The sequence below is a fragment of the Pristis pectinata genome, chromosome 21 (assembly GCF_009764475.1).
Source record: "Pristis pectinata isolate sPriPec2 chromosome 21, sPriPec2.1.pri, whole genome shotgun sequence".
Classification (NCBI taxonomy): Eukaryota; Metazoa; Chordata; class Chondrichthyes; order Rhinopristiformes; family Pristidae; genus Pristis; species Pristis pectinata.
In genome coordinates, this window is record NC_067425.1 from 36,199,279 (window position 1) to 36,225,698 (window position 26,420).

Consider the following 26,420-nt stretch of genomic DNA (forward strand, 5'->3'; position numbering starts at 1 on the left):
AAGGTCAGAACATGAACATAAAAGTGTTCTACTGCTTGCTGCCTACAAAGTGTCACCTCTCTGGCGCCTTTCTTTTTATTTAAACCTAATGCCTTTCTCACCACCCTATCGACACGTTGCCACTTTAAGGGAGCTATGCACTTGCACCCCAAGGTACCTCTGTACAAGGTCCCTGCCATTTGCATAATTGTAAAATTCACACGTTCTATTTTCATGGCTCACCTTTGAGGCTTCTAGCTCTTTAACCTTGTCTTCAGCTATTGATAGCTTTTCTTTGAGAGCTCCTATTTCCTTCTCCATGGGCATCACCACTGATCGTAACTTCTCAGCATCTTCCTGAGCCTATTCATTAAAATGAAAAAGCAGGAGTGATTGCCTCTTCCCTGATACCTAACAGAGCTTACAATTTGGAAGATATTAACTGTAACAGAGCTTTTCATACATTGCTTATTGACTGCATAATGCAAGAGCAAATTCTTATATAGTTGATGCTCTATCACTGCCCACCATAAAATCTTTCAGATAATTTCAAGATTTATTATTGGGTACAGATCAGCATACTCACTTTCTTCATTTCATTTTCTAAGTTGTTCTCTCCTTGTCCTTCAGATACACGTCTCCTTAGATCAGTCAACTCACGTTCCACTGCTTCCTTATACTGTCCCCACTGTGAGCGTTCCTGCTCCAGGCGGTGATGAAACTGAATCTCATATTCTCTCAGTGTCTCTGCAGGTTTAGAAAATACAAAGGGTTCCCATTAGAATTTTTTTTCTCTTTTTACACGAGAAAGAGAAATAGAAAGCATTTTCAATGAAAGCTTCTAATTGATGCATCTCTGCCACAAAAAATATTCAACACGATTAGTGATGCTCCTAAAAACTTGTCAAATTATTGATTGGAGGAAGCGTGTAAAAGCCCTCAAAAGGGAGGCTCAAATAGCCCACGAGAAGTGGAGGAAGAGACATGTACATCCTTTATTAGTCCCTGCTTCTACTTATGCCAATTAATTTTATATCTACAAGTTTTCATGGAATTGTAGAAACGTACAGCACAGAAACAGGCCCTTTCAGCCCATCTCATCCATGACACCACTGATGTTCACCTGATTGGGTTACAGTTGCCAGGTTTACATCTGTGCAACTTTGCTACCAATTCCCCCATGCCCCCACACACTACTTGGCACCCTTTAGAACACACAAGGTAATGCAAAATCCTTTTGCTCTTTAATTCTGATGAACTTGTCTGAGACCTCAACCTACATTTTATTTTTCTTTTCCCAATTTTCCCCCGAGTATCTTGTAGCCAAGAATATTACATTCCCAACCTTCCCCTCTTTGAGCTAGGTTCCTGTTACTGCATTTCGACATGGTGATTTTTTTTTTGCAAACACCAATCATTTACTTACCATACACTAAATGCACTCCAAACCAAGCATACCCCGATTCCTCCAATATCTTAAATACTGGACTCATGGAACCTTCAGCCCACCACATCCATCCCATTTGCCTGTATTAGAACCATATCCTTCTATGCCTTGCCCATTTAAGTGTCTGCATTAATGCCTCTTAGACATAGCCAATTCCACCACCTCCACTGGCAACACATTCCAGATATTAACTACTCTGCAAAATAAATTTACCTTTCAGATCCCCTTTAAAACTCCTACCTCTCATGTTAAACTTATGCCCACTTGTTTTTGATACCCCCACCATGGGAAAATGATTTTGACCATCTACCCTATGCTTCTCAATCTTATATATTTCTGTCAGGTTCCCCTTCAGCCTCTTTTGCTCCAGGGAAAACAAGCCCAGCCTATCCAATCTCTCCACATAACTGAGCTCCTCCAATCCAGGCAATATCCTGGTAAATCCCCTCTGCAATCTCTCCAGCAAACCACATCCTTTCTAAAGTGTGGCAACCAGAACTGCACACAATACTTTAAAATGAACTCAAGTACAATCCCTTCTCTGGTAGGACTATCTACATATTGACTCAAAAAATACCTTGGACACACAAGAAATTCCACCCCATCGAAGCCCCTTATACCAATTCAATATTGGGGAAGTTAAAATTCCCCACTGCTACAGTCCTATTGCTTTTGCATCTTTCTGCAATTTGCTTACATATCTGCCCCTCTAATTCCTACTTAACTAAGACGTCTTCATTAGTCACATGTACATCGAAAAACACAGTGAAATACATCTTTTTGCGTAGTGTTCTGGGGGCAGCCCGCAAGTGTCACCATGCTTCTGGCGCCAACATAGCATGCCCACAACTTCCTAACCTGTACATCTTTGGAAAATGGGAGGAAACCGGAGCACCCGGAGGAAACCCACACAGACACAGGGAGAGCATACAAACTCCTTACAGACAGTGGCCAGATTTGAACCTGGGTCACTGGTGCTGTAGAGCATTACACTAACCGCTACTGTGCCTCCTTACAGTATAATCCTATCAAAGTGACCACCCTTCTTCCCAAATTCTTTCCACATGGCCTTGTTGGACAATCCCTCCAGACCATCCTCTCTACATATTGCTGTGATGCTCTCCCTGATCAGCAGTGCAACTCTCCCTCCTCTTTTATGTACCCCTCCACCACACCTGAACTTTCTAAACCCCAGAACAATAAGCTGCCAGTCCTACCCTTCCCTCAACCATGTTTCTACATTACAATATCATAATTCCATGTGCCAATCCATGCTGTAAGCTCATCTGACACACAAGTTTTCTTGCATTAAAGTAAATGCAGTTGAGTTTACAGAATGCTCCCTAAACTGTCTGTCTGCTCTGCCCAGCCCACTGGATGCATGATTATCCTCTTCAACCTGACGGCCGCTCCCAATTCACCTGGCACACTTTTCAATAACTCGCTCTCAACGATCCCACAGGTGCTGCCAGTCTTGCTGCCACTCCTTGGCCTTAACTGTTCAGTCTATTTGACTCTCAGATCTCTATGCACTTCTTTCCTTTAATGTGGCATCCTGGTGCTGACTCCTCTCAAATTAATCTGAAACCTCACCCTCGGTCCTAATTACATGCCCACAAGGACATTGACTGCAGTTCCATGCAGATGCAACCTTGTACAAATCCTTCCTACCCTAAACAGGCTTCAATAGCTCAAGAATCTGAAGCTCTCCTTGCACTAAGTGCACAGCCATATATCATTCTGTTTTACCCTATTCCTGAACTCTAGTGCAAAGCACTGGGAACAATAGTGATCACTACCATTAGGGAACTGCTTAACCTTTGTTGGCAATCCTGGGAGACATCTGTGGAACATCTTGAGAAGAGTTAATAGTTAAATTTAGAGATGAGACGGCAGGTGATGGATTCCTCCAGCAGATTATTTGTTACTAATAGTTAAACTTCCTTGAATTGAATTGCAACAAAAGACTTTCCATGATGATCATGGATGGCATTTAAGTGGCTTATCTTTCACTTTTAGCATAGGAATGCTTGAACAAGGAAGTTACTATGTGACAACTATGAGCAAATAAGATGCAGCTTTGGATGACTGCAGTATTAAGTACATGGAATGGAAAGATAGAAATTAATAAAATCCAATCTGTGAAAAACTTTAAGAATATTTGTATGAAGATGTAGCTTTGGAGTAAAAAAACAACTGTGATATAGGCAAAATATAGTATGCAAAGATCCTTTTCAATTGTTTTTTGGAGGAATGTTTGATATGTAGAGTTAGAAACAATAAGTCATTTAATTGGCATGATCACCTATGCTGTATATTAATAAAATCTGCTCCACGTATATCAGCAAAGATAACATGCTTCCTCAAAGTATACGACTGCGAACCGGAAGGGGAAGGAAGCCAATTGCTTCATGAAATCCTGACTACGGGATCCCAGCTCTTTTCCTTCTCATGTCTCTGAATCTCAGATGGTCAAAAAGTTTTTGCCCATTTCCCTCTCTCTCTCAAAACATTCAGCAGCCTGTCAGTGAATCTCCTTGTTGGCACGATCGAGAACATCTCACCAAGTCTGGCTCAGGTCAATAGTTCCAAAATTATTCCAAACAGTTCCAAACTATTCCTGGAACAATTAATCCTCATGATCATTGCAATTCTGCAGTTCACTCTGCCCTGACCTACCCCACTTACACTGTCACATGCCCAGACAGCCCTTCCCAAGGTGCTGTCATCCTCACTGTTACTCTGTACTTAACTGGTTTGAAAGTGCAACACTCCCAGAGGGATCCTGCACTGCCTATTTGGTGTGCCCTGCTTCATGGCCACCAACTCATCCTCCCAGACACTATTTGCAGCATTACCATTTCTGCTCCAGGCAATTCTCGATCTTCCGTAGTGAACCCTGACACAACTTAAGTATCTTCCAAAGATTCAGACCCTCTGAATGAAGAAGTTTCTCCTCAAACAGTCCAAGATGGCTTACTCCTTATAGCTCCTCATTTTCTTTTGACCCATTCCCCTCCACAATCTCTGGAGGTTTAGGGTGTCTTCTTCTGTAAAGATGGACAAAATATAGGTTTAATTTCTCTTGCCTCAGTCTACAAGGAATCCTTATTAACTTTTCCCAATATTTTCCTTTTTCGATGCCTACAGAAGCTTCTACAGGAACCAAAGGAACTTTTAAAGAGGAAAAAAATCAAATACAAGTTTTAATTTTCTTGGCAATATTCACATACAAGGGTCCTGTGTATATATGGTCAGAATGAGGCAGGTGACCATCTCATTAAATGACTTCAGGAGGAAAAAATATAAACCTTCAAGAATAAACAGTACTATAACTTTGCTCATTACCTTTCATTATAGCCTGCATTGAAGCTACTTCTTCCTGCCATTGCTTTTTCACATCATCAATTGCTTCCTGTTTGGTCGTCTCAGAAACTGCAGCTACTGCTTTTATATTCTCCATATCAGCATTTGCCTCCATGAGCTGGACCTGCAGCAGAGTTACATCACCTTTTGCCGACTGCAATGCAACATTCTGCCGCTTCAGCTCCTCTGGAAATAAAAACACCAATATAACTTAATGTTAAAAAAAATTAAAATGCATGACTTCAAAAGCTCCTACAGTGCTTGACAATTTTGAAAGGATCCATGAGACAATTCATGGGCCACATTAATTCTGTTAGTGGACAGAATGCAACAGGTTCCGTGTATGTAGTGATTTAATCACTGCAAGCAATGCTAATATAGAATTATATGGATATTAAAGCAATACGATACAGATAAGTGTACGAGATCAAAGTTTACAATTCCGATATGGCTAGCCATTTAATTCTGATCAAAGCTTAACACTTGCTGAGCTTGTGGAAAACCTGTGCTTGTAAAAAAAAAATCCCCCTCGCACCTGATTACACTGTGCTTCAGTGGTAGAACTGTAGAACCAAGTGTAGAACCAAGGCAGAAAACTGAATTGAAGATCCAGTCAGAAGACTCAGAACACATAACACAGTCTGATACTCAGTGTGGCAGCAGATGCAAGGGGTGCTACCTTTAGAATATGATGTTAAACTGAAGACTTCTCTGTACCCTCATGGTGATACTTCTAAGAGGAGCAAGGGGATTATCGATGATGACCCACCCAATAATCATTCCTCAACCAACAGACTAACATAGATCATGTTACAACAGTTTGGGTGCATCAAGGTCCCACAAACAGCAATGTTTTCTACTTCGTAATAGTGGCTATAAATAACTTGAGATATTCTTTGGTTATGAATGGTCTGGTATAAATGCAAGTCACTTTCTTAAGAGGATCCAAACTCAAGCCATTCAGCTGTATTGTTACTGCTGCGGTTCAAGGTAGCTCACCACCATCACGTCAAGGGCAATTGAGGATGGAGAATAAGCAGCTGGTTTGTTTTATCAAAATATATACTTTTAAAAAAAAATTTAAGTAAAACAAATCTCTGAAAGGTGAAGGAATAAGTGCCCACTGTGGAATTGTTACTTATAACATTGTGAATCAAACCAAGTGGCAGCGCAATAGGCAGTAGATGCTGGGAACAATCAGTCCTTTTAAATAAAGGATCATTCTTGCACACCGGAATTTAGCAAGCTTTCATATCATACTAGGCTAAAGAGGAAATTAATCAGCAGGCCATACCTCTGTCAAAGCTATCCAACTGACAAAAACCAACAACAACAGTGTAAATACTTAAACTACCCGTTTTTATTTTGCACTCCTGCTTTCTCCTAGATTCTCATCAGCTGAAAGTTTCTGATATTCTTCCAGCCACTTAAGACTGAGCAGGTTTTATCCTTATATTCTAATAGATTTATCCCTGATGAGCCTCCAAGTATGACTGATCTCATCACCAAGAGAAGCCTGCTTGCATCCAGTGAAGTTATTGTGTTACAAAGAATTTAAACAGAATAGAGCCAAAGAAATTGAAAGAAAAATAAAAACAGCAGGACTCTGAAAGCCACCCTATTAAAAAAACAATTTAAGGCACTGATATGCAAATCTCAGCATCAAACATGACCAGGAAACATTAGGTGAAAACCCTTTTATATTGGCCACTGTACTTTTTCTTTACCTATTCTACACAGCTGTCAATAGCACAGACTTAAAGGTTTCAAACAGTATCAGTTCCACTTCACTACCAAATTTCCTTTTTGACAGATTCTCAATACTCTTAATTCACCAGCCAAATAAAAGTACCTTCTTTTGCGAGGTACAGCTCCTTGAATTTGGCTCTCTTCTGATTGAATTCGAATTCCAGCTGTTCTTTTCTGCGCATGTAATCTGCCTTTTCCTGCTCCAACTCCTTAAGTCGCTGCTGAAGCATGGCCACTGGAAGAGAAACAAGAAAGCCAGATTAATGGAACATGTAGTCAAGAACCCAACATTATGTACTTCCTCCACTTTCAAAATCTGTTCTGCTTAAAAACTTAAAAATAGGGTCTTGGATATATAGTCTCAAAAGCAGAAGGAAACTAACTTTCAATGCAACTTCACTTCAATGAAGATATACAGACATGGTACAGTCTACAGATCATTTTAATCCAAATTAAAATCACTGAGAAACTGTACTTGGTAGGAGTTCCATGCTTTCTAAGTAAATTAAACCAATCCAAGTCACCTTTCCTAATGTAGTTAAAAATATGAAAGTAAAACATATCCTAGAAAGCCAAGTACACAAAATAAAAATAACCTTATAAAGAGGAAGCACTGCATAAACATCCCATGTTTGCTCTTAGGCTTTAAAAGGAGCAGCAACGTCTTTCCATTTTTTCCAATAACAGTGCTGGCTCACGATTTACACTGTAGCAGAATGCAATGGACAACAGGTGGAAACTGAAGAACAAGAGGAGTAGATATTGGAACAGCCTTCAGCATAATCAAAGACTTCAAATGGCCATTGAATAATAGAATACCATTAGCAAGGATGATTTGGTGAGTGGTGATATAACCCTAGCAGTGGACACAGCAACTGGTCAGTCAGTATCAATGGAGCAGTGGGATTTGGAGGTACACAGAGCTAAAAATCGATCATAAAGGTAAGGAGCGCCAAGAACACAGTGAGCTATGAAGGACAGGGACCTCAAGGGTTTAAGGATGATTGGGGACGGGCAGAAACCAGGCTTGCTGTGATGGGGCCCATAACAGAATCCAAGGTGGGAACAGTGGGTGGCACTTAGATAATTTATATAATTTAATTTATAATTTAATTTAATCAAGGTTGAACTGGAAATAGCAGCAAGGAGAGCTTCAGCAAAACTGTGGCTAGATGAGATAACAGTGTGGATAAGGGCTGCAATGATAGTTGAAGTACACTGTAGCAGGCTACGTTTTGTTGACTTAAGTGGTGACAGATTAATTGGAAATATGGGGGATAGTAGGGCTCAGTAAAAGGGTAGCCTCTGGGATCAGCAAGTGCATCATACCCTCCACTTGCCACTTCTAGCTGAGCTGAGACATGGAATATTTGGGAGTGGAGGAGGAGGATTATGCCAGATGTGTTAACAATGTGCAGGAGGAGACTTTGCCTCAATCAGTTTCTTGTGCTTAGGAATCCGTCAATATCAAAGATGACTTGCTTTTACTCTGGCTTCCTGTAACCGAGAACCCACAGAACAAGTGTGGGAATCACAGACTCCATAGATGAGGCAGCAAGTGACTGACAGATGCGCACGGGGCAGTTTGAGAGTTGATGACCTCCTTCCGCCATTCACGATGGCCTTCTATGTGGTTCCAATGCACAGACTTAGTTCTCAGTGGATCCCAAATGCTCCTCCTGTTTTAACCAGTCATAGGCCAGGGATTCCCAGGAGTCCATGGGGATTTGCAATTTTTCCAGCAAGGCTTTGAGAACATCATGAAACTTTCTGTCTGCCTGGTAATCTCTTTCCATGACAGATCAGAACATGGTGCTGGTGTTATGGGGCCTGGTATCTGCCATGTACCACAGGATCAGTGCTGGGACCTTTGCTGTTTGTGATATATATTAATGACCTGGATGTGACTGTAGGAGGTATGATTAGCAAGTTTGCAGATGAAACTAAAATTGGTGGAGTTGTGATTAGCGGGGAAGGCTGCAGCAGGATATAGATCAGTTAGAAAGGAGAGTGAAGCATTGGCAACTGGAATTTAATCCCTTCGTGTGAAGTGATGCATTTTGGGAAGTCAAATGGGGCTAGGATTTATACTGTAAATGGTAGGGTGCTAAGGAATGTTGATGAACAGAAAACCAGAGGGAGTCCAAGAACAGTTCCCCAGAAGTGACAACATAGGTCGATAGGGTAAAGGCATATAGCATGTTTGCCTTCGTAGGCTGGGGCATAGAAAACAAGAGTTGAGACAACTTTACAGAACATTGGAGTGTGGTGTGCAGTTCCGGTTGGGACACTATAGGAAGGATGTAATTCTGCTGGAGGGAGCAGAGGAGTTTTACCAGGATGTCACCTGGACTGGAGGACTTTAGTTATAGGAAGAGATTGGATGGGCTAGGCTTGTTTTCCCTGGAACGAAGGAGGCAGTGGTTAAAGTCATTTACCTAATAGATTATGAGAGCCACAGATGGGGTAGATAGAATATTTTTCCCATGTAGGGGTGTCAAAAAGAGTATGGTATCAATGTGGGAGGAGAGAGTTCTAAATGGGATTTGAGGGGTAATATTTTTCTCACACACACACACACACACACACACACACACACACACACACACACAGAGTAACTGAGAGTGGGAGGCAGTGGTGCACCTAGTAGAGTCAGTACCTCAGTGCCAGAGACCCAAGTTCAATCCTAACTTCGGTGTCCTGTCTGTGTGGAGTCTGCACATTCCCCCATCCCAAAGACATTTTGGTCAGTAAGTTAATAGGCTGCTGTAAGTTGCCCCTAGTGTATAGGTGAGTGGTAGGATCTGAGGAAATTGAAGTAGAATCGATGTAAATGGGTGGTTGATGGTCAGCATGGCCTTAGCAGGCTGAAGGGGCTGTTGCCATGCTGTCTCTCTGACGCTTTCTCCAGAACACTGCCAAAGGTGGTCGTGAAATCAGATACAATTACTATGTTTAAGGGACATTTAGACAGATACTTAAATAGGCAAGGCATAGAAGGATGCAGTGCTGATGCTGATAAATGGGATTAGTGTAAATGGGCAAAAAGGTCAGCATGGATGTGGTAGGCTGAAGGGCCCATTTCTGTGCTGTACAGCTCTATGACTATGGCTATGTGAACAACACAGGCCTGCCCATAGACCTGACAGATTCTAATTAGGGTCTCACCACTGGAGTCATTGGCCTGGGATTGGATATTGATTCAAGATGCCTCCAGTGGATTTGGAAGACTTTGCAGAGGCATCAATAGTGGTATCTTTCTAGTGCCTGGAGGTGATTTGCTGCAGACAGTCCAAATCTCAGAAACACATCAGGGGGCAAGGATCATTGCTGCCCAGCAGACCATGAGTGTTGAACAACTGTGCAAAAGCAGTGAAGGCATACTGAAGACAATGGGGAGTTTCATCATTAGTGAGAAAGGCAGCTCCTAAGATATGGGAAACAATCAATGTGTTCCAGGGTCATTTGGTATAGACATTTAGAAAACAAAAATAGGATCTATGGTTAACAACAAATCAAACTAAACAATTTCAAGAGGATGTTAAATGAAGTACTGCATGACAATGCATTTTGGGATGAAGAATGTACATGTTCAACATAGTTCAGAGAATGAGAGGCTAATGGGCCTATATTTACCACCCTTGAAAACGTCAGAGCAACAGATGAAGTTTTAAATTCAACCATTAGAATTTTAAGTTTTGCAAAGCAAAGATGTAATTAAATGAAAAGGTAAACCCAATACGAAAAAATATTAAATAGAAACAGAAAATGCCAGAAAGGCAGGTTAAATGATACCACTTACAAAAACAAAAAGGCACACTGTGACATTTCAGACGTATTCTCTTCAGCAGGCTGATAATAAGAGACGGTTATGCTACACCTCTATAAAACATTGATTAGTCAGGAGTGTGACAACCAGTTTTGCACACCTTACTTAAAAAAAATGTCAAGGAGATTAAAGGACACAGAAGAGATTCCTCAGTGGCATATGAGATCAGAACCTTAAGTTACAAAGGATAGATTAGTAACACTTGGACTCTAAACAATATCACTCTAAGAATCTTAAGTTCAAAAACAATGCATTGAAATAACAAAAGCTAACATTCAATTCTGGATAAACCTTAGCTAAAAATGCATTATTAAAACTAAGTTTGTGCAACATTGAAAAAAAATCACACCTGAATGATTTTTTTTAAGTTTTATCAAGTCCTTCCTACCAATTTAAGCTTTATTCCAATAAACCCACTAGAATACATTGAGAATAATAACTCGCTATGACTATTTAACATTCAAAAGCAAGTGATTTTTTTCTGTGATCATAAACACCAAATGATATTTACATAGAACAGTAAAGCATAGAACAGACTGTCCAGCATAATGTGTTAACCTGTTGTGCCAAACTAAAATGGCTCTATGAAATCAAATTATACAAATTCTCATCTTTCACTTAATTACTTTCAAGTTTTGACTACATATAGGAAGAGAGGACTATATTATGACAATTAAAATCTAATAAAACATTTGAAAATAAACACTTTAAACTGTATTTGAAGTTGTGTTTTAAATTCTTCTGATCCCCTGCATTCTCTTTGCTAAATTAAGCAGAGATTTTACCTGAACATTATATTCTGAAGGTTTAGTTCAGAATGGACAACAGTACTTGATGCCCTGCTTGTGCAGAATATCGTGAAGAGGAATAAATAATCAATTCTGAAACACACCACTCTATTCATATGAAAGCTTCAATTTGTGCACCCAAGGATAACTGATAAAAAAACTCAAATGCTTAAAGTGCTATCCAGAGACCCAAGCATAAAGTCTCTGCTAATATTCTAGCACAGCAGAGGGACTGTCTTATTGTCAGAAGCATCAACTTCCAAATAATACAATTTTGTTGATGTGACAAGAAAAATGTTCACTCCTAGGCAATATTTACCTTTTTCTAACATTTCAAAGTTGAACTTCTGATCATTTATCACCTTATTAAATTTGGACCCTACAATGAAAAATGATTGTGGTGGTTTCTGACTAAATCTCCTAAACACATCACAATCCATGAAGCAACTTGGCACTGAATTGGAGGTACAGAAATGCAAATTCTTTGTTTAGGTGAATCTGTACCAACCAGGTCTAGGCTTGATTGCAACTGTGAAAATAGATCAGTCTGCTATATGGCCAACTGAGACAAGAACTTTCCAAAAGGTGCATGATTATAAAAAGGCAGGGACAACCACTTAGATGCTAAGCTTAATTTGAAGAGATGTGGACATACAGAATCAAGTTGGCTCAATTGCCAGACTGAGTAAATACATGAAAATAAAATACACTATAGATACATCTTAAAACCAAGACTTCTTTACCCTGAAAATTCAAACACTACCAGTTGGCTCCTAAAATGGCACCCGTAACCATTCTGCATAATATTCTATCAATATTTACGCAAAGATATGAATCTTAGATCTCAAAATGATTGAGTGTTATGATGCACAATTTTATGGCCAGGTTCCTTCAACAGAAAAGTTTTGGTGTGACTACTTTGTATGCAGATTGATGGAGAAAAGATATTGAACTACAGAAAGTAAATACCTTTTCACTAAACTGACAAGAACCAGTAGAGCCAAGAGACTGCAGATGCTGAAATCTGGAGCAACAAACAAGATGTTGGAGGAACTCAGCGGGTCAAGCAGCATCCATGGAGGGAAATGGACTGAGGGAAATTAAGTATCTCAACCTGAAACACTGACTGTTCATTTCCCTCCATAGATGCTGCCTGACCTGCTGAGTTCCTCCAGCATCTTGCTTGTTGCTCAAAAACCAATAGTGTCTAACTTGAGAAAATTAACTTTAACAGAAGACTATATTTCCATCTCTTTCTTTGGCATTCTTTTGAAAAGACATTAGGAAACTTTACTTCCAGTCCTCAATAATCAGTACGTGTTAAAATATTACCTTATGTAGCCTAGGTTTTCCCTTGGTATCGTTCCTCAGTTTTCCATATTGTTGATTTAGACTATACTCAACTGCCACCCCTAAATGAGTACAACTTTGCAACCTTGAAGAATCTTCCATTTATGTACCCCTTTAACCAAGCCTTTCAAATATATACAGCAACTTACCTCATACTGCACAGCCAAATATAATGAATGACTAGATACACTATGTGGTGTGTTGGTTGAAATATGAAAAAAAAAATGGAATTTGGAATACAACCTAGTCCTGCGATATAATGGCACACATAAGGAACTGTCGTAATAATGTGTGCAGCTTTTCCTCAATACAACACAGTGAACACCAACACTACAAATATAATTCAATGGTCAATTATGGGAAGTACAATGAAATAAAAAGTATGCTGGGAATACGCAGTAGATCAGGCAGTGTCTGTGGAGAGGGAAAGGAGTTAAAGTCAGAAGTTCATGAGCCTTCATCAGAACCGGTCAGTTATGAAAAAAAGGCCACTTAAAAAGGAATTTAATGTTGAATCCTGAGGCTGTAATATGCTTAGTCAGAAGGTTAGGTGTTGTTCTTCAAACTTGCATTGGGGCTTCATCGGAACAGTGCAAGAGGCTAAAGACAGAGGTCAGAATGAGAGTCAGATAGAGAATTAAAGTGAACAAAGCAGTATTTGTATTGCATGGTAAATGAGGGTGTAAAGCACAATGGAAACTCCAGCAACTGCTTTCACAGCAGCTAAAGCCTGTTCTGAGTGAACATTTTAAATTGTTTGGTGCTTCTGGACATCATTTAATTCTTGGCATTAAAATAAAAATCATAGAAGTGAATGAATGCGTAGCAAAATATTTGCAATGAAGTAAGAATACATTAATCTGATCCAGAACAATATGCATTTTAACTTAACCCCTGCTTTTTGGAAAGCTTCACCCACTAACGTACTAACAATACAATCGCAGGACTGTGTTCTGTAGGGAAACCCCATCACAGCACTGCCATAGGAAGCCATAATATCAAGCATCTTTCCATGATCATTCTCAATAATTCTTTTATAATTCAGAAAAGGAGACAGGCATTTAAGAATGAAGTGCACCTAAATAATCACAGCATTAAAAATGTTATTGCAGTTCTGTGGTGTGGTCTGCAACTAAACTAATGGCTTGGCAAATTGGAAAACAACCTGAAGGCAAAAAGGAGTGGTACATTCAGTATTAGGGGAGGTTGTAAATAAAGAGAAACGTGAAGGTCATATAAACTGACTGATTTGAGTAGTGATGAGCAGAAGGTGACAGGAAGGTACAGATTTTAACATTACGAGGGCAGTACAGTGGCATAGCTAGTTGAGCTGCTCCAGTAATTACAGCTCCAGGAATCTGGATTCAATCCTGACCTCCAGTGCTGTGGGAGTTTGCAAGCTCTCCCTGTGACTATGGACTACGTGGGTTTCTTCAGGGTGCTCTGGTTTCCTCCCATGTTCCAAAGACTCTAGGGTTGGCAAGTTAATTGGCCTCTGTAAATTGCTCCTAGTATCTTGATGAGTTGTAGAACCTGGGTGGGGTGAGGGTGGGCAGGGTTGGATTGTTGGGACCATGGGGAGAATAAAAATAGAATTGGTATAACTGACTGCTTCACAGTTGGCACACACTTGGGGGTAGTGAGCTGAAGGGCCCATTTCACTGAGGTAAATAATATCACGGCAAAACATCAAGAGTTAGAATTTAAGATGCTGTATCTAAGCATCTGAAGCATTAAGTGTGCAAAGTGACATAGGCAGAAGTAGATCAGAGGACTGGAATTATTCAGGAACCAGCAGCAAGGGACTATAAAGTTAGAGATAAATGATGAGAGAAAAATGAAAAATATCAGAGTTTCAATGGATATATATAAAAGGTAGTCGAGGTTAGTGTGGGACACCTAGAGTGCAAGACTGGTGAACTAGTAACAGGAAACAAGGAAATGACAAATACATTAAACCAATACTTTGCATCAGTCTTCACAGTGGAGGACACTGCAAATATCCCAAAGACAATAGATGGGCCACTTTCAAGTAGCAGGGGAAAACTGGTAACAATCACTATAAGGGATGAGGTACTGAAAAAACCTAATGGGACTAAAGGCAGACAAGTTGCCAGAGCCTGATGGTTTACACATAAGGGTTTTTAAAAATGTGGCTGCAGAAGTAATGGAGCCATTGGTTTAAGTTTTTCTGATATTCACCACGTTCCAGGAGAGTACCAGTAGATCACTAAACCAGAAATATTGTTCAAGAAACAAGAGAGACAAAAAGCATGAAACTGTAAACTGGTTGGCTTTACATCTGTTGTTGGGAACATGCTGCAGTCTGTAACCAAGGAAGAAACAGCTAGTTATTTACAAAAGCTTAATGTAATCAAACCAAGCAAGTATGGTCTTAAAGTCAGAGTCATGCAGCACGGAAACCAGCCCTTCAGCCCAACTGGTCCATGCCAACCAAGATGCCCATCCAAGCTAGTCCCATTTGTCAAGGTCTGGCCCATAACCTTCTAAGTCTTTCTAATCCATATACCTGCCCAAATGTCTTTTAAAAGTTGTTATTGTACCTTCCTCAACCACTTCCTCTGGCAGCTGATTCCACATAGATATCACCCTTTGTCTTTAAAAAAAAGTTGCCCCTCAAGTTCCTATTAAATCTTTCCCCTCTCACCTGAAACCTATGCTCTGTTCTCGATTCCCCAACTCTGGGGGAAAAAGACCAAGTGCATTCACCCTATCTATGCCCCTCATGATTTCATATACCTCTATAAGATCACCTCTCAGTTTCCTACGATCTAAGGAATAAAGACCTAGCCTGTCCAACTGTAACTCAGTCCCTCAAGTCCTGGCAGGATCCTTGTAAATCTTTTCTACACTCTTTCCAGTTTAATAACATCTTTACTATAGCAGGGCGACCAAAACTGAACACAAGAGCGTCTTGTACAACTGCACCATGACCTCCCAACTCAGTGCCCTGACTGATGAAGGCCGGAGTGCCAAAAGCCTTCTTCACCAATCTCTCCACCTGCAACTTCATTTTCAGTGAACCATGTGCCTGTACCTTAGGTCCCTCTGGTTACAACATTCCCCAGGGCTCAACCATTCACTGTAAAAGTCCTACCTGGATTTGACTTCCCAAAATACAACACCTTGCACTTATCGGAATTAAACTCCATTTGCCATTCCTCAGCCCATTTACACAGCAGATTTTCACAAATCTGCTAGAGTTCTTTGAGGAACTAAGTAGAATTGCTAGAAAGGAACCAGTAAATGTAGTGTACTTAGATCCCTAGAAGGCACTTATCAACGTGCCACATAAAAAAGCTGATGCACACGATAAGAGTTCACAGTATTGAGGGAAGTGTATTAGCATGGATTGAAGACTGGTTATCATACAGAAGGTGGTCAGAATAAATAGGTCTTTTTCAGACCAGAATAGATGCAACTAGGGGATACCCCAAGGGTCAGTACTTTGCCCCAAATTATTCACTATTTATACTAATTTCCTGGAGGAGGAGGGGTATAATCTGTCCAATTTTACTAACGACAACAATATGTGTGAGGGCACGTTACAATGAGGATATTTGTACTCTGCAAATGGACATTAATACGTTGAGAAAGTGGACCAAAACTTGGTAAATGAAGCTTATGTGGAAAAGTGCACAGTCTAAAGGTAGACTACTATTGAAAGGGAGGGAGATTGCAAGTGAGTGGAGTACAAAGGGAGTGTTAGATAGGTACATGGAGTTGAGTGTAATAGAGGGCTATGGGTAAGCCTAGTAATTTCTAGGGTAGGGACATGTTCAGCACAGCTTTGTGGGCCAAAAGGGCCTGAATTGTGCTGTAGTTTTTTTTATGTTCTAGATGTTCTTGTGTATGAATTACTGAAAGTTAGCAGGCAAATGAAGCAAGTAGTTATAAAGTGAAATGACACATTGGCCTTTACTACAAGGAGTTTGGAAATAGGGATATATTGTTATAATTGTACAGGATGTTGCAGAGGCCACACCCAGAGTATTGTGAACAGTTTTGGTCCCCTTGTTTAAGATATAGTTACAGTGGAGATGGTCCAAAGATTCACATGGCTAATTCCTGGGATGGCAGGGTTGCCCTAACACAGACAGCTCAAGTTGGATTTGTAACCTTTGGAATTTAGAAGAATGTCAGGTGATTTTACTGAAACACTAAATCCCAAGGGGGCATGATAGTGTAAATGTTAAGATGGTTCCACTAATGGGAGACTCTCAATCAAGGGAGTCAGTTATAAGATAAGGAGATGCTAATTTAAAATTGAGGTGCATAGTAATTTCTTCTCCAGGAAGCTTGATTATTGGAGGTAGTTAAAGAGGAGGTAGATAGTTTTCAGAATCTGGGAATCAAAGGTTATGGCAGCTGGCACAGAAATGGAGTTGAGCCCTGGGGCAGATCGGCTGTCATATCGAGTCCCATCATAGAGTGATGTTTCAGCCCGAGTCCATGCTGACTCTCAAGCATCCATTTGTTTTTAGACTAATCCTACCCTGATCCAATTTATTCTCTCCACATTCTCATCACTTCCACCCTTCCAAATTCTAACACTCACCTGCACTAGGGGCAATTTACAGTGGCCAATTAACCTACCAGGCCACACAGCTTTGGGACGTGGGAGGAAACTGGAGCAACCAGAGAATACCCACGTGGTCAGAGGAAGAACATGCAATTCCACACAGACAGTACCAACGATCAGGATTGAACCTGGGTCACTGGAGCTGTGAGGCAGTTGCTCTCCTAGCTGCAGTGTGCTGCCCAAATGAATGGAAAGGCAGGCGTGAAGCCAGGTGACCTATTCCTACTCCCTTTTTCTTGTGCTTTTGTTACTGTTTATAACAAAATTGATGAACTGACAGCATAAATGTTTGACAAATGAAGTTTCTGCTTCATTGAAGTTTTCAACAGGAGACTTAGACCCTGAGCTTTCTTGATTTCTGACTTCACTAATGATGCAGCACAATATTAGAACAGTACTTAAATAAAATACTCCATTAAATCTTGGAATAGGTACCTATAATTAGGCAAAATTAAGGAAACATTGGACCCAAACCACTAAACCATGTCAGCCAAGTGAAATTACCAAGTGAAACTTTCAAGCACAAGTTATGACACTGAATTGGTGCTTTCATATCTTCATGGCCCTGACTCAGAACATTGCCAAGTGCTGGAGGAACTTCAGGAACCACAGGCTGATCAAGTCCAACAGGATATGATGTGAACATGGCCCAGAACATCAGTATACGAGCCAGGTGCAGTTACACCAGCAGGAGGGTTTATAGGCTTACAGAATTGCTGAGATAATGGGTAAAGACATTCACATATCAAAATGAAACTGCAATCACCACCAGGACCATCTGAAGCAGGCTTTGAAGTCTGCACCATCTAGCTTTGTGGTAGGTATGGCACCAAAGGTTCACCCTGTAGTACTATGGTACAGAATATGACAATCAAATAACCTTAAGTTAACAAGACAGGTTAACTTATGTGCTCATTTGGACCAGACTGATCACAGCACACAGCAGCAATGGACCACAGCTTTGTGAAACAAATACATCTATCACATGCAGTACAACAATTCAGTTTGAACTGTTGAATTACCACAATTTATGAAGCTTTTCCACAGTTAATTCCAGAAACAGACCAGAGAATCTAAGATCTAGCAGAGCATGTATAATGACAGAGATTAAATGCATTTATTATTAAACATTCTAGGTCATCTTGGGTTTATGGTTTACCTCAGTATTGTTTTTAGTCTAGGTGCAGGTACCCATCCTGTCTGCCACAGTACAGCATGGAACAGAAGGAACATTTACTTTCACCAATCTTGCTCTGTATTGTCTTGTGACATTAGGAATTTTCTTTCAAACAAATAAAGAATTTAGCATATTAGGCATAAGAGATGTTTACAATATACTATTGTAGTATACAGGTTGAAACTCTCTAGTCCAGCACCCCTAGAACCTAACTGGTACTGGACCACAGGAAATCCTGACCACAGAAGCTCCCCACCCTGATCATCTTCCTCCAAGCAGGAGAACTGTTCTAAGTATACACACTCCCCAGGTTACGCAAGGGCTCTGAGACTTGTCGGTAACCCAAAGTTTCCCTAAGTCAGAAACTGTCAGCTGATATCTGTTGACTATGATCAAAACAGTTGCACTGAGAGGTTAATTAGTACAGATCAGTACTACAGATTCAAAACATGGACTACAGGAGTTGCCAGATCACAGAACGACAGTTTCAGCCCATATTGATCAATTTTCCATGGTGTGGCACATGGAAAGAAATGTTCACGTGAAGGAGACAGAGCTGAGGAAAGCTGGCCTGTTGTCACCATTGCATTTCTAACAGACAATTGCTTAAATAAACAAACTATGTTATATCCCGATTCAGTGACCGTACTCCTGCAGCCACTTGAATTAATGTTACAATGCAATTTCAGGAATTAACTTTGGAAAAGTTGGTACAGATCCACACATGGAATATTTTTCATATTAAAGATGTTACTGACATTTGGTTCATTTAAAGAACTGTACACTTTTGGCTTCGTTAGACCAATCCAACAGCCCTAATAATGTTCATAAGCTTATTAAATTCCCTTTTCAATGTTACTATTGACCTGTTTCCTCTGTGCTCAGGCTCCATAATCCTGATATAACAAATGAACTTGCTCCTTATTCCCAGTTCTTCCACTACTTACCTTCAGTCTGTGATCTCTGTGTCCCAATTCTTCCACAGGAAAGAATTTTCTCTCTCATTTGATTTATCCAAACCAATCATAATTGTCAAAACTGATATTAAATCTCTCCTTGGAGCTCTGACCCACTGTAGTAGGTCATTTACCCAAACCCTACCAAAATACAGCAGAAAAAGCCATCTGAACTGCGCCAGCCTTGCCAAGTCAATTGTATTCAAGCTTCTGAATTCTGCAACTGAATTCCCACTCAGAAAAAAAAAGCATTTAATCCTTACCATAACCTCAATCCAGAATAGAAGTAGAGCTGCACTAGAAGTACCTCCTTTCAGATAGAACATGGCACCCAACTTGTTTGCTCTCTTCAATTTCTGACCACAAGTCTGTTCCCTCACCAAGACTTTCCATTTCCAGTATGTTTACTGTTGCCCATGTTTCTGCTTCTGAAAACTTCATTCCACACCTCCCGTACTGCTTCCCATCCTACACCACCCATAAACACAAATTTAGCCAAAAGTCTAGACTCTGCCCAGCAATGCTTCGATCTTAACATCCTTAAATTCTTCCACCTCTCTGTAGCCTTAGCTGACAAGTTCAAGATTGGCAAGTACCTCTCGCCAGTCCAGCTTTGCCGTCAGCTCCTAAGCCTTATTTACCAAATTCCCTCCCTGCGCCCCTTCCCTTATTTGAATATTTTTGAAAATATTTGGTCATCTGTCCCAATATTTCATATAGTTCAGTATCAATTTTTTATGAATTTCTTTAAAATGACTTTGGATGTTTTACAACATTAAGGTCTTATATAAATACAACTTATCTATGGTATTTTCCTATACACAAATTGGTTGCCACGTGTCCTATATTTAAATAGTATTGTCTAGATACAGTACATTAATGTCTGTTAAACATTTTGTAATGGCCTGAGATTGTAAAATGCAACATACAAATGCAAGATTTTTCTTTTACTTAAAACAGTTTCTATTTGAACATAGGCCCAGAGACCAGCTGCTTCCAGGTCATTATTGTTAATTGTTATGGACATGCTGCAGTCATTTTCAGTGGTGATAATGTGGCAATGAGAAGTACTTCTCTGACAGGATTTTAAACACTTGCTTTCATATTAACTACATTTTATGCCACTTCCCTATTTGTAGCAAGATAAAACAGTCATGATTTACCAAAACGAAAAAGAGACCGGCTTTTTGTGAATATTTTAATGTTAATTTGCAAAAGAGGAAGATGGGAAAGACTTTTGTTTCAAAAACTCAGGACTGCAATTACAACTGACATTTATGGACTCCTTAACAGTACACTATCCTCAAGATGAGAGAAAACCAGGACAAAACATGATAGGAATTCTTGATTAAACATTGTTGATTAGAGACAAATTATGAAACTGAAGCAGGACACTCAACTCAGAGTTTACTGCGTGCATAACGACAAGTCTGAATGGCTCCACCTCAACATCTCTTCATTCGTCTTTGAGTAATCACCTAAACTGCTTGTTTTACGATCTCTGCTTTAGTCAATAATTCCATTATTCCATAACCACTCATATCAAAAGGAAAAAGATACACAATCTAATCAATTTGTTCAAAAACCAGGTCAGCAAATATACACAAGATACCCTAGCATCAAATGATACAAAGGTCAGCAAGCAATCTGGGGTGACTACCCCATGCTTCAGTGGTTTGCACCCAAAATTCAAAACAGTGTTTAAGAAATATACTACTTTAAATGAAGTGGCACAGGTGTTGCCATCTTTGTACAAAATCAGTACATTAAGCATTCATGGATCAATGCATAGATGGTAGAGTACAGTGGAGACAATATGCACAAAATAACCTTGGTCACAAAGTCTCACAAAAGGTAGAAAGACACTTGCCGAATTCCTTGTGTTGTGTGTGTTAGCACACAGCGCACGATAATCCACATTAACACTCATTAGGTTTTCTACCAGATTAGACTCTTTCTACTATGTACGTGCAAATTAAAGCAATTTGAAACACTGGTCACTTTTTCTTCCAACATGTTTTCCTTCTATCGCATCTATAGCCCGCAGGGTTACAGCGGCAGGGTAATGCTGATAGCAACGGGCTTTAAACGCGGTCGGGATAAAAGGGTACTCGCTCCCTGGGTCCCTACAATACGTCCAGGGAATACGTGTCGGCGACCTCGTTGCGCCACATCCCCACAGGTCGCTGTGCAGACGAGGAGGGTGACGCTGGGCAGCGCAGCCAGCTGCCACACTCCAGCTCTGGTCGCCACACAGGGCAGGCGGCGGCGACATGTCAGTGCGGCGGCCCGGCCCGGCCCAAGCGGGGACCGGGCTCCGCTGCTCCGCCCGCTGCCCTGTAAACCCGGGCCGGGGCATCCCCGCCTTGGCAGGCCCGGGCGGCGGCGGCGGGGCACCGGCTGCGCCAGGCCCGGGCGGCGGGCCCGCCCCCCTCACACGCGCGCTGTGGGGACCGCCTACTCACCGTCCTGCTGCTGCGGCGGGGGGGAGTCGGTGGCCGGCTCGGCCATGGTGCGGGGCGGCGGGGCGCTGTCAGGGGGCGGCGGGCAGACGAGGCTGACTCAGACTTTTCACCCACGGAAGCCCGGCGGCCATATTGCTGGGGAGAGCGGGGCCGCCGCGCATGCGCGGAGCTCCGTAACTGCGTCGCAGGAGACGGGGTGGTGGTCCCGTGACCAAGGGGGTGGTCATGTGACCCAGGGGTGGTCCTGTGACCCAGGAGTGGTCCCGTGACCCAGGTGGTGGTCCCTTGACCCAGGGGGGATTTGGTTCCTTGACCCGGGGGGTGGTCCTGGTTCCTTGACCCAGGGGGTGGTCCTGTGACCCAGGTGGTGGTCCCTTGACCCGGGGGGGGGTTTGGTTCCTTGACCCAGGGGGTGGTCCTGTGACCCAGGAGTGGTCCCATGACCCAGGTGGTGGTCCCTTGACCTAGGGGGGGTTTGGTTCCTTGACCCAGGTGGTGGTCCCTTGAGCCGGGGGGGGGGGTGGTGTTTGGTTCCTTGACCCGGGGAGTGGTCCCATGACCCAGGTGGTGGTCCCTTGAGCCAGGGGGAGTTTGGTTCCTTGACCCGGGGAGTGGTCCTGTGACCCAGGAGTGGTCCCATGACCCAGGTGGTGGTCCCTTGACCCGGGGGAGTTTGGTTCCTTGACCCGGGGAGTGGTCCTGTGACCCAGGAGTGGTCCTATGACCCAGGTGGTGGTCCCTTGAGCCAGGGGGAGTTTGGTTCCTTGACCCAGGGAGTGGTCCTGTGACCCAGGGAGTGGTCCCATGACCCAGGTGGTGGTCCCTTGACCCAGGGAGTGGTCCTGTGACCCAGGTGGTGGTCCCTTGACCCAGGGAGTGGTCCTGTGACCCAGGAGTGGTCCCATGACCCAGGTGGTGGTCCCTTGACCCAGGGGGGGTTTGGTTCTTTGACCCAGGGGGTGGTCCTGTGACCCGGAGAGGGTGGCTGAGAATGTGAGGGTGTGTGAGAAACTGGCCAATTAAGTGAAAGGGAGTGTGAGTGAGTGAAAGCCTGTCCTGATCAAATCAGGTAGATGAGCTCACCAGTGCCTCTACTTCCTCAGGAGGCTAAAGAAATTCGGTATGTCCCCTTTGACTCTCAGCAACTTTTACCGATGCACCATAGAAAGCATCCTATCTGGATGTATCATGGCTTGGTACGGCAACTGCTCTGCCCAGGACCGCGAGAAACTGCAGAGAGTTGTGGACACAGCCCAGAGCGTCACAGAAACCAGCCTCCCCTCCTTGGACTCTGTCTTTACCTCTCGCTGTCTTGCTGAAGCAGCCAGCATAATTGAAGACCCCATCCACCCGGGTCATTCTCTCTCCTCTTCCATCGGATAAAAGATACAGGAGCCTGAGGGCACGTACCACCAGGCTCAAGGCAACTTCTACCCCACTGTGATAAGACTATTAAACAGTTCCCTTATATGATGAGATGAACTCTGACCTCACGATCACCTTGTTGTGACCTTGCACCTTATTGCACTGCACTTTCTCTGTAACTGTGACACTTTACTCTGTACTGTTATTGGTTTTACCTGCACTACCGCAATGCACTCTGTACTGACTCAATGTAACTGCAGCGTGTAATGAATAGACCTGTACGATCGGTATGCAAGATAAGTTTTTCACTGTACCTCAGTACAAGTGACAATAATAAACCAATACCAAAGAGAGAGTGAGTGAGTGAAAGAGAGTGACAAATGGGCTGTGTGACAGAGAAACTGGCCAGTTGAGAGACAGTGAGGGTGAGAAATTGGCCGATGGAGAGAGATCAAAGGTGAGACAAGTAGAAGTGGGGGGGGAGGGGTAAGAGAGAAGGGGAGTTCCATTTTTTTGTTTCGGTAGAACATCACAGCAGAGGATATTCCAGTGAGGCTGTATGGGTAGAACTTAGAAATAAGAAGGGATCACCTTGACGGGATTGGACTATCAATCCCCCACCCCAATAGTCAGTGGGAATTGTAGGAGCAAATACGTAGGGAGATCACAGATAGCTGTAACAATAGGGGTGTCATAGTAGGTGATATTAACTTCCCTTATATTGACTGGGACTGCCATTGTGCTGAGGGTTTGGATGAGTTGGAATTTGTTAAGTGTGTCCAGGAAAGTTTTCCCATGCAATATGTAGATGGCTCTACTAGAGGGAGGGCAACACTGGACCTCCTGTTGGGTAATGAGGTGGGGCAAGTGGGTGAAGTGTCAGTGGGGCAGCACTTCGGGATCAATGAGCATAATTCTGTAAGATTTTAAATAGTTATGGAAAGAGATGGGACTGGTCCATAGGTTAAAGTCCTCAATTGCAGCAAGGCTGATTTTGATGGTGTTAGACAGGAACTCGCCAAGGTTGATTGGGAGAGGCTGTTTGCAGGTAAAGGGAGACAAGTGGGAGACTTTTTAAAGTGAGGTAGGGAGAGTTCAGGGCCAACATGTTCCTGTTAGAGTGAAGGGCAAGGCTGGCAGGATTAGGGAACCTGGTTCACGAGGGATATTGAGGCAGCTGGGATCAGGTGAATTCCTTGAAGAGTATAAGGGATATAGGAGTACACTTAAGAGGGAAATCAAGAATGTAAAACGAGGACAAAAGATAGCTTTGGCAGATAAGGTAAAATAGAATCAATGTGGAGACAATAGGGCCCCTTACGGATCAGTGTCGTCATCTATGGAGGCAAGCGAGGTCTTAAATGAGTATTTCTCATCTGTATTTACTGTGGAGACTGTCACGGAATCTGGGGAATTCAGGGAGGAGAACATGTCCACATTACAAAAGAGAAGTGCTGGTGATCTTAAGGCACTTAAAGGTGGATAAATCCCCAGGGCCAAACCATGTGTATCCTAGGACATTGTGGAAAGCCAGGGAAGAAATTGCTGAGGACCTGGCAGAGATATTTATATCATCGATAGCCATGGGTGAGGTACCAGAAGACTGGAGGGTGGCAAATGTTGTGCCTTTATTTAAGAAGGGCTGCGAGGACAAGGCAGGGAGCTACAGGCTGGTGAGAACAGTGGTGGGAACGTTACTGTTGTGGATTCTGAGAGACAGGATCTACCTGCATTTGGAAAGGCAAGGACTGATTACGGATAGTCAGTATGGCTTTGTGCGTGGGAAATCATGTCTCATGAGTTTGATTGAATTTTTTGAAGAGGACCAAGAGGATTGCTGAGGGCAAGGCAGTGGACATTGGCAAGGTACACGACGGGCTCGTCCGGAGGGTTAGATTACGTGGGATTCACGGTGAGCTAGCCTCTTAGTATTGGTTACAGATACAGTGAAAAGCTTTGTTTGCATGCCATCCAGATGGATTATACCATACATAAGTACATTGAGGTAGTAGAAACAAAAACAGAATGCAGAATATAATGTTGCAGTTACAGGGAAAGTGCAGTGCAGGTGGACAAATAAAAGTGCAAGGTCCAAGATGAGGTAGATTGGGAGATCAAGAGTTCATCTTTTAGGTATGAGAGATCCATTCAAGAGTCTGATAATAGCAGGATAGAAGCTGTCTTTGATTCTGGTGGTTCATGCTCTCAAGCTGTTGTATCTTCTTCCCAACGACAGAGGGGAGAAGAAAAAATTGCCAGGGTGGGGCAGGTCCTTCATTATGTTGGGTGCTTTCCCGAGGCAGCAGGAAGTGTAGACGGAGTCAATGGAGGGGAGGCTGGTTTACCTGATGGACTGGGCTGCGTTCATAACTCTGAAATTTCTTGCGGTCATGGGCAGAACGTTTGCTGTACCGAGCTGTGATGTATCTGGATAGGATGTTTTCTGTGGTGCATCTGTAATAGGACACAAAATTGGCTTGTGAGACAGAGTCAGAGGTGGTGAGTCCACTATTGTCCATCATCTATATTAATGATTTGGATGAGATTGTAGTTGGCATGGTTAGTGAACTTGTGGATAAAACCAAAATTGATGGTACAGTGGAAAGTGAAGAAGGTTACCGAAGATTAAAACAGGATCCAAATGAACTGGGAAAGTGGGCAAAGGAGTATCAAGAGCAAGGGCAATGAACGTAGAGCATGGATCGGTGCATGGAGCTATGATGTTGTGGAAATTAGAGACCTGGTTGAAAGAGGGACAGGACTGGCTGTGTAATGTTCCAGGGTTTCGATGTTTTGGAAGAGATAGGGAGGGAGGTAAAAGAGGGGGAGGTTTTGCATTACTAGTCAGGGACAACATCACAGCTGCACTCAGAGGGGAAGAAATGGAGTGCTCGTTGACTGAGTCTATATGCATAGAACTCAAAAATAAGAAGGGTGCCATCACTCTGGGTTTAAACTATAGACCCCCAAATAGCCATAGGGACACTGAGGAGCAGGTGTGCAGGCAGATTATGGAAAGGAGCAAAAACTACAGGGTTATCATTTTGGGTGGCTTCAACTTCCCCAACATAGACTGGGGACTCCTTAGTGCAAAAGCTTTAGATGGGGCAGAATTCGTTAGGTGTGTCCAAGAGGGTTTCTTGAACCAGTATGTGGATAGTCCAAGTGGAGGGGAGGCTATACTGGATCTTGTACTGGGAAATGAGCCTGGCCAGGTGACTGACCTTTCAGTGGGTAAACACTTGGAAAACAGTGATCACAACTCCTGAAGCTTTAACATAGCTATGAATAAGGATAAGAATGGACCTTGCAGGAAAGTATTAAATTGGGGAAGGGCAAATTACGA

General features: G+C 42.4%; 1 protein-coding gene across 4 annotated transcripts in view; it reads right to left on the reverse strand.

Moving 5' to 3' along the window:
* rabep1 (rabaptin, RAB GTPase binding effector protein 1) overlaps positions 1-21,895 on the reverse strand; it is a 98,197-nt gene extending 76,302 nt beyond the window's left edge. For 3 of the 4 annotated variants that reach the window (XM_052035367.1, XM_052035366.1, XM_052035364.1), the window contains exons 1-5: positions 21,710-21,858; positions 6,645-6,776; positions 4,775-4,978; positions 566-726; positions 223-342 (exon numbers count right to left, since the gene is read on the reverse strand). In XM_052035367.1, the coding sequence (XP_051891327.1) occupies positions 223-342; positions 566-726; positions 4,775-4,978; positions 6,645-6,776; positions 21,710-21,755 (663 nt within the window). In that variant the 5' untranslated portion in view covers positions 21,756-21,858. Of the gene's footprint in view, positions 1-222; positions 343-565; positions 727-4,774; positions 4,979-6,644; positions 6,777-21,709 lie in introns of all 4 variants that reach the window. The other variant, XM_052035365.1, reaches the window with a different exon arrangement.
* Between the last annotated feature and the right edge of the window lie 4,525 nt (positions 21,896-26,420).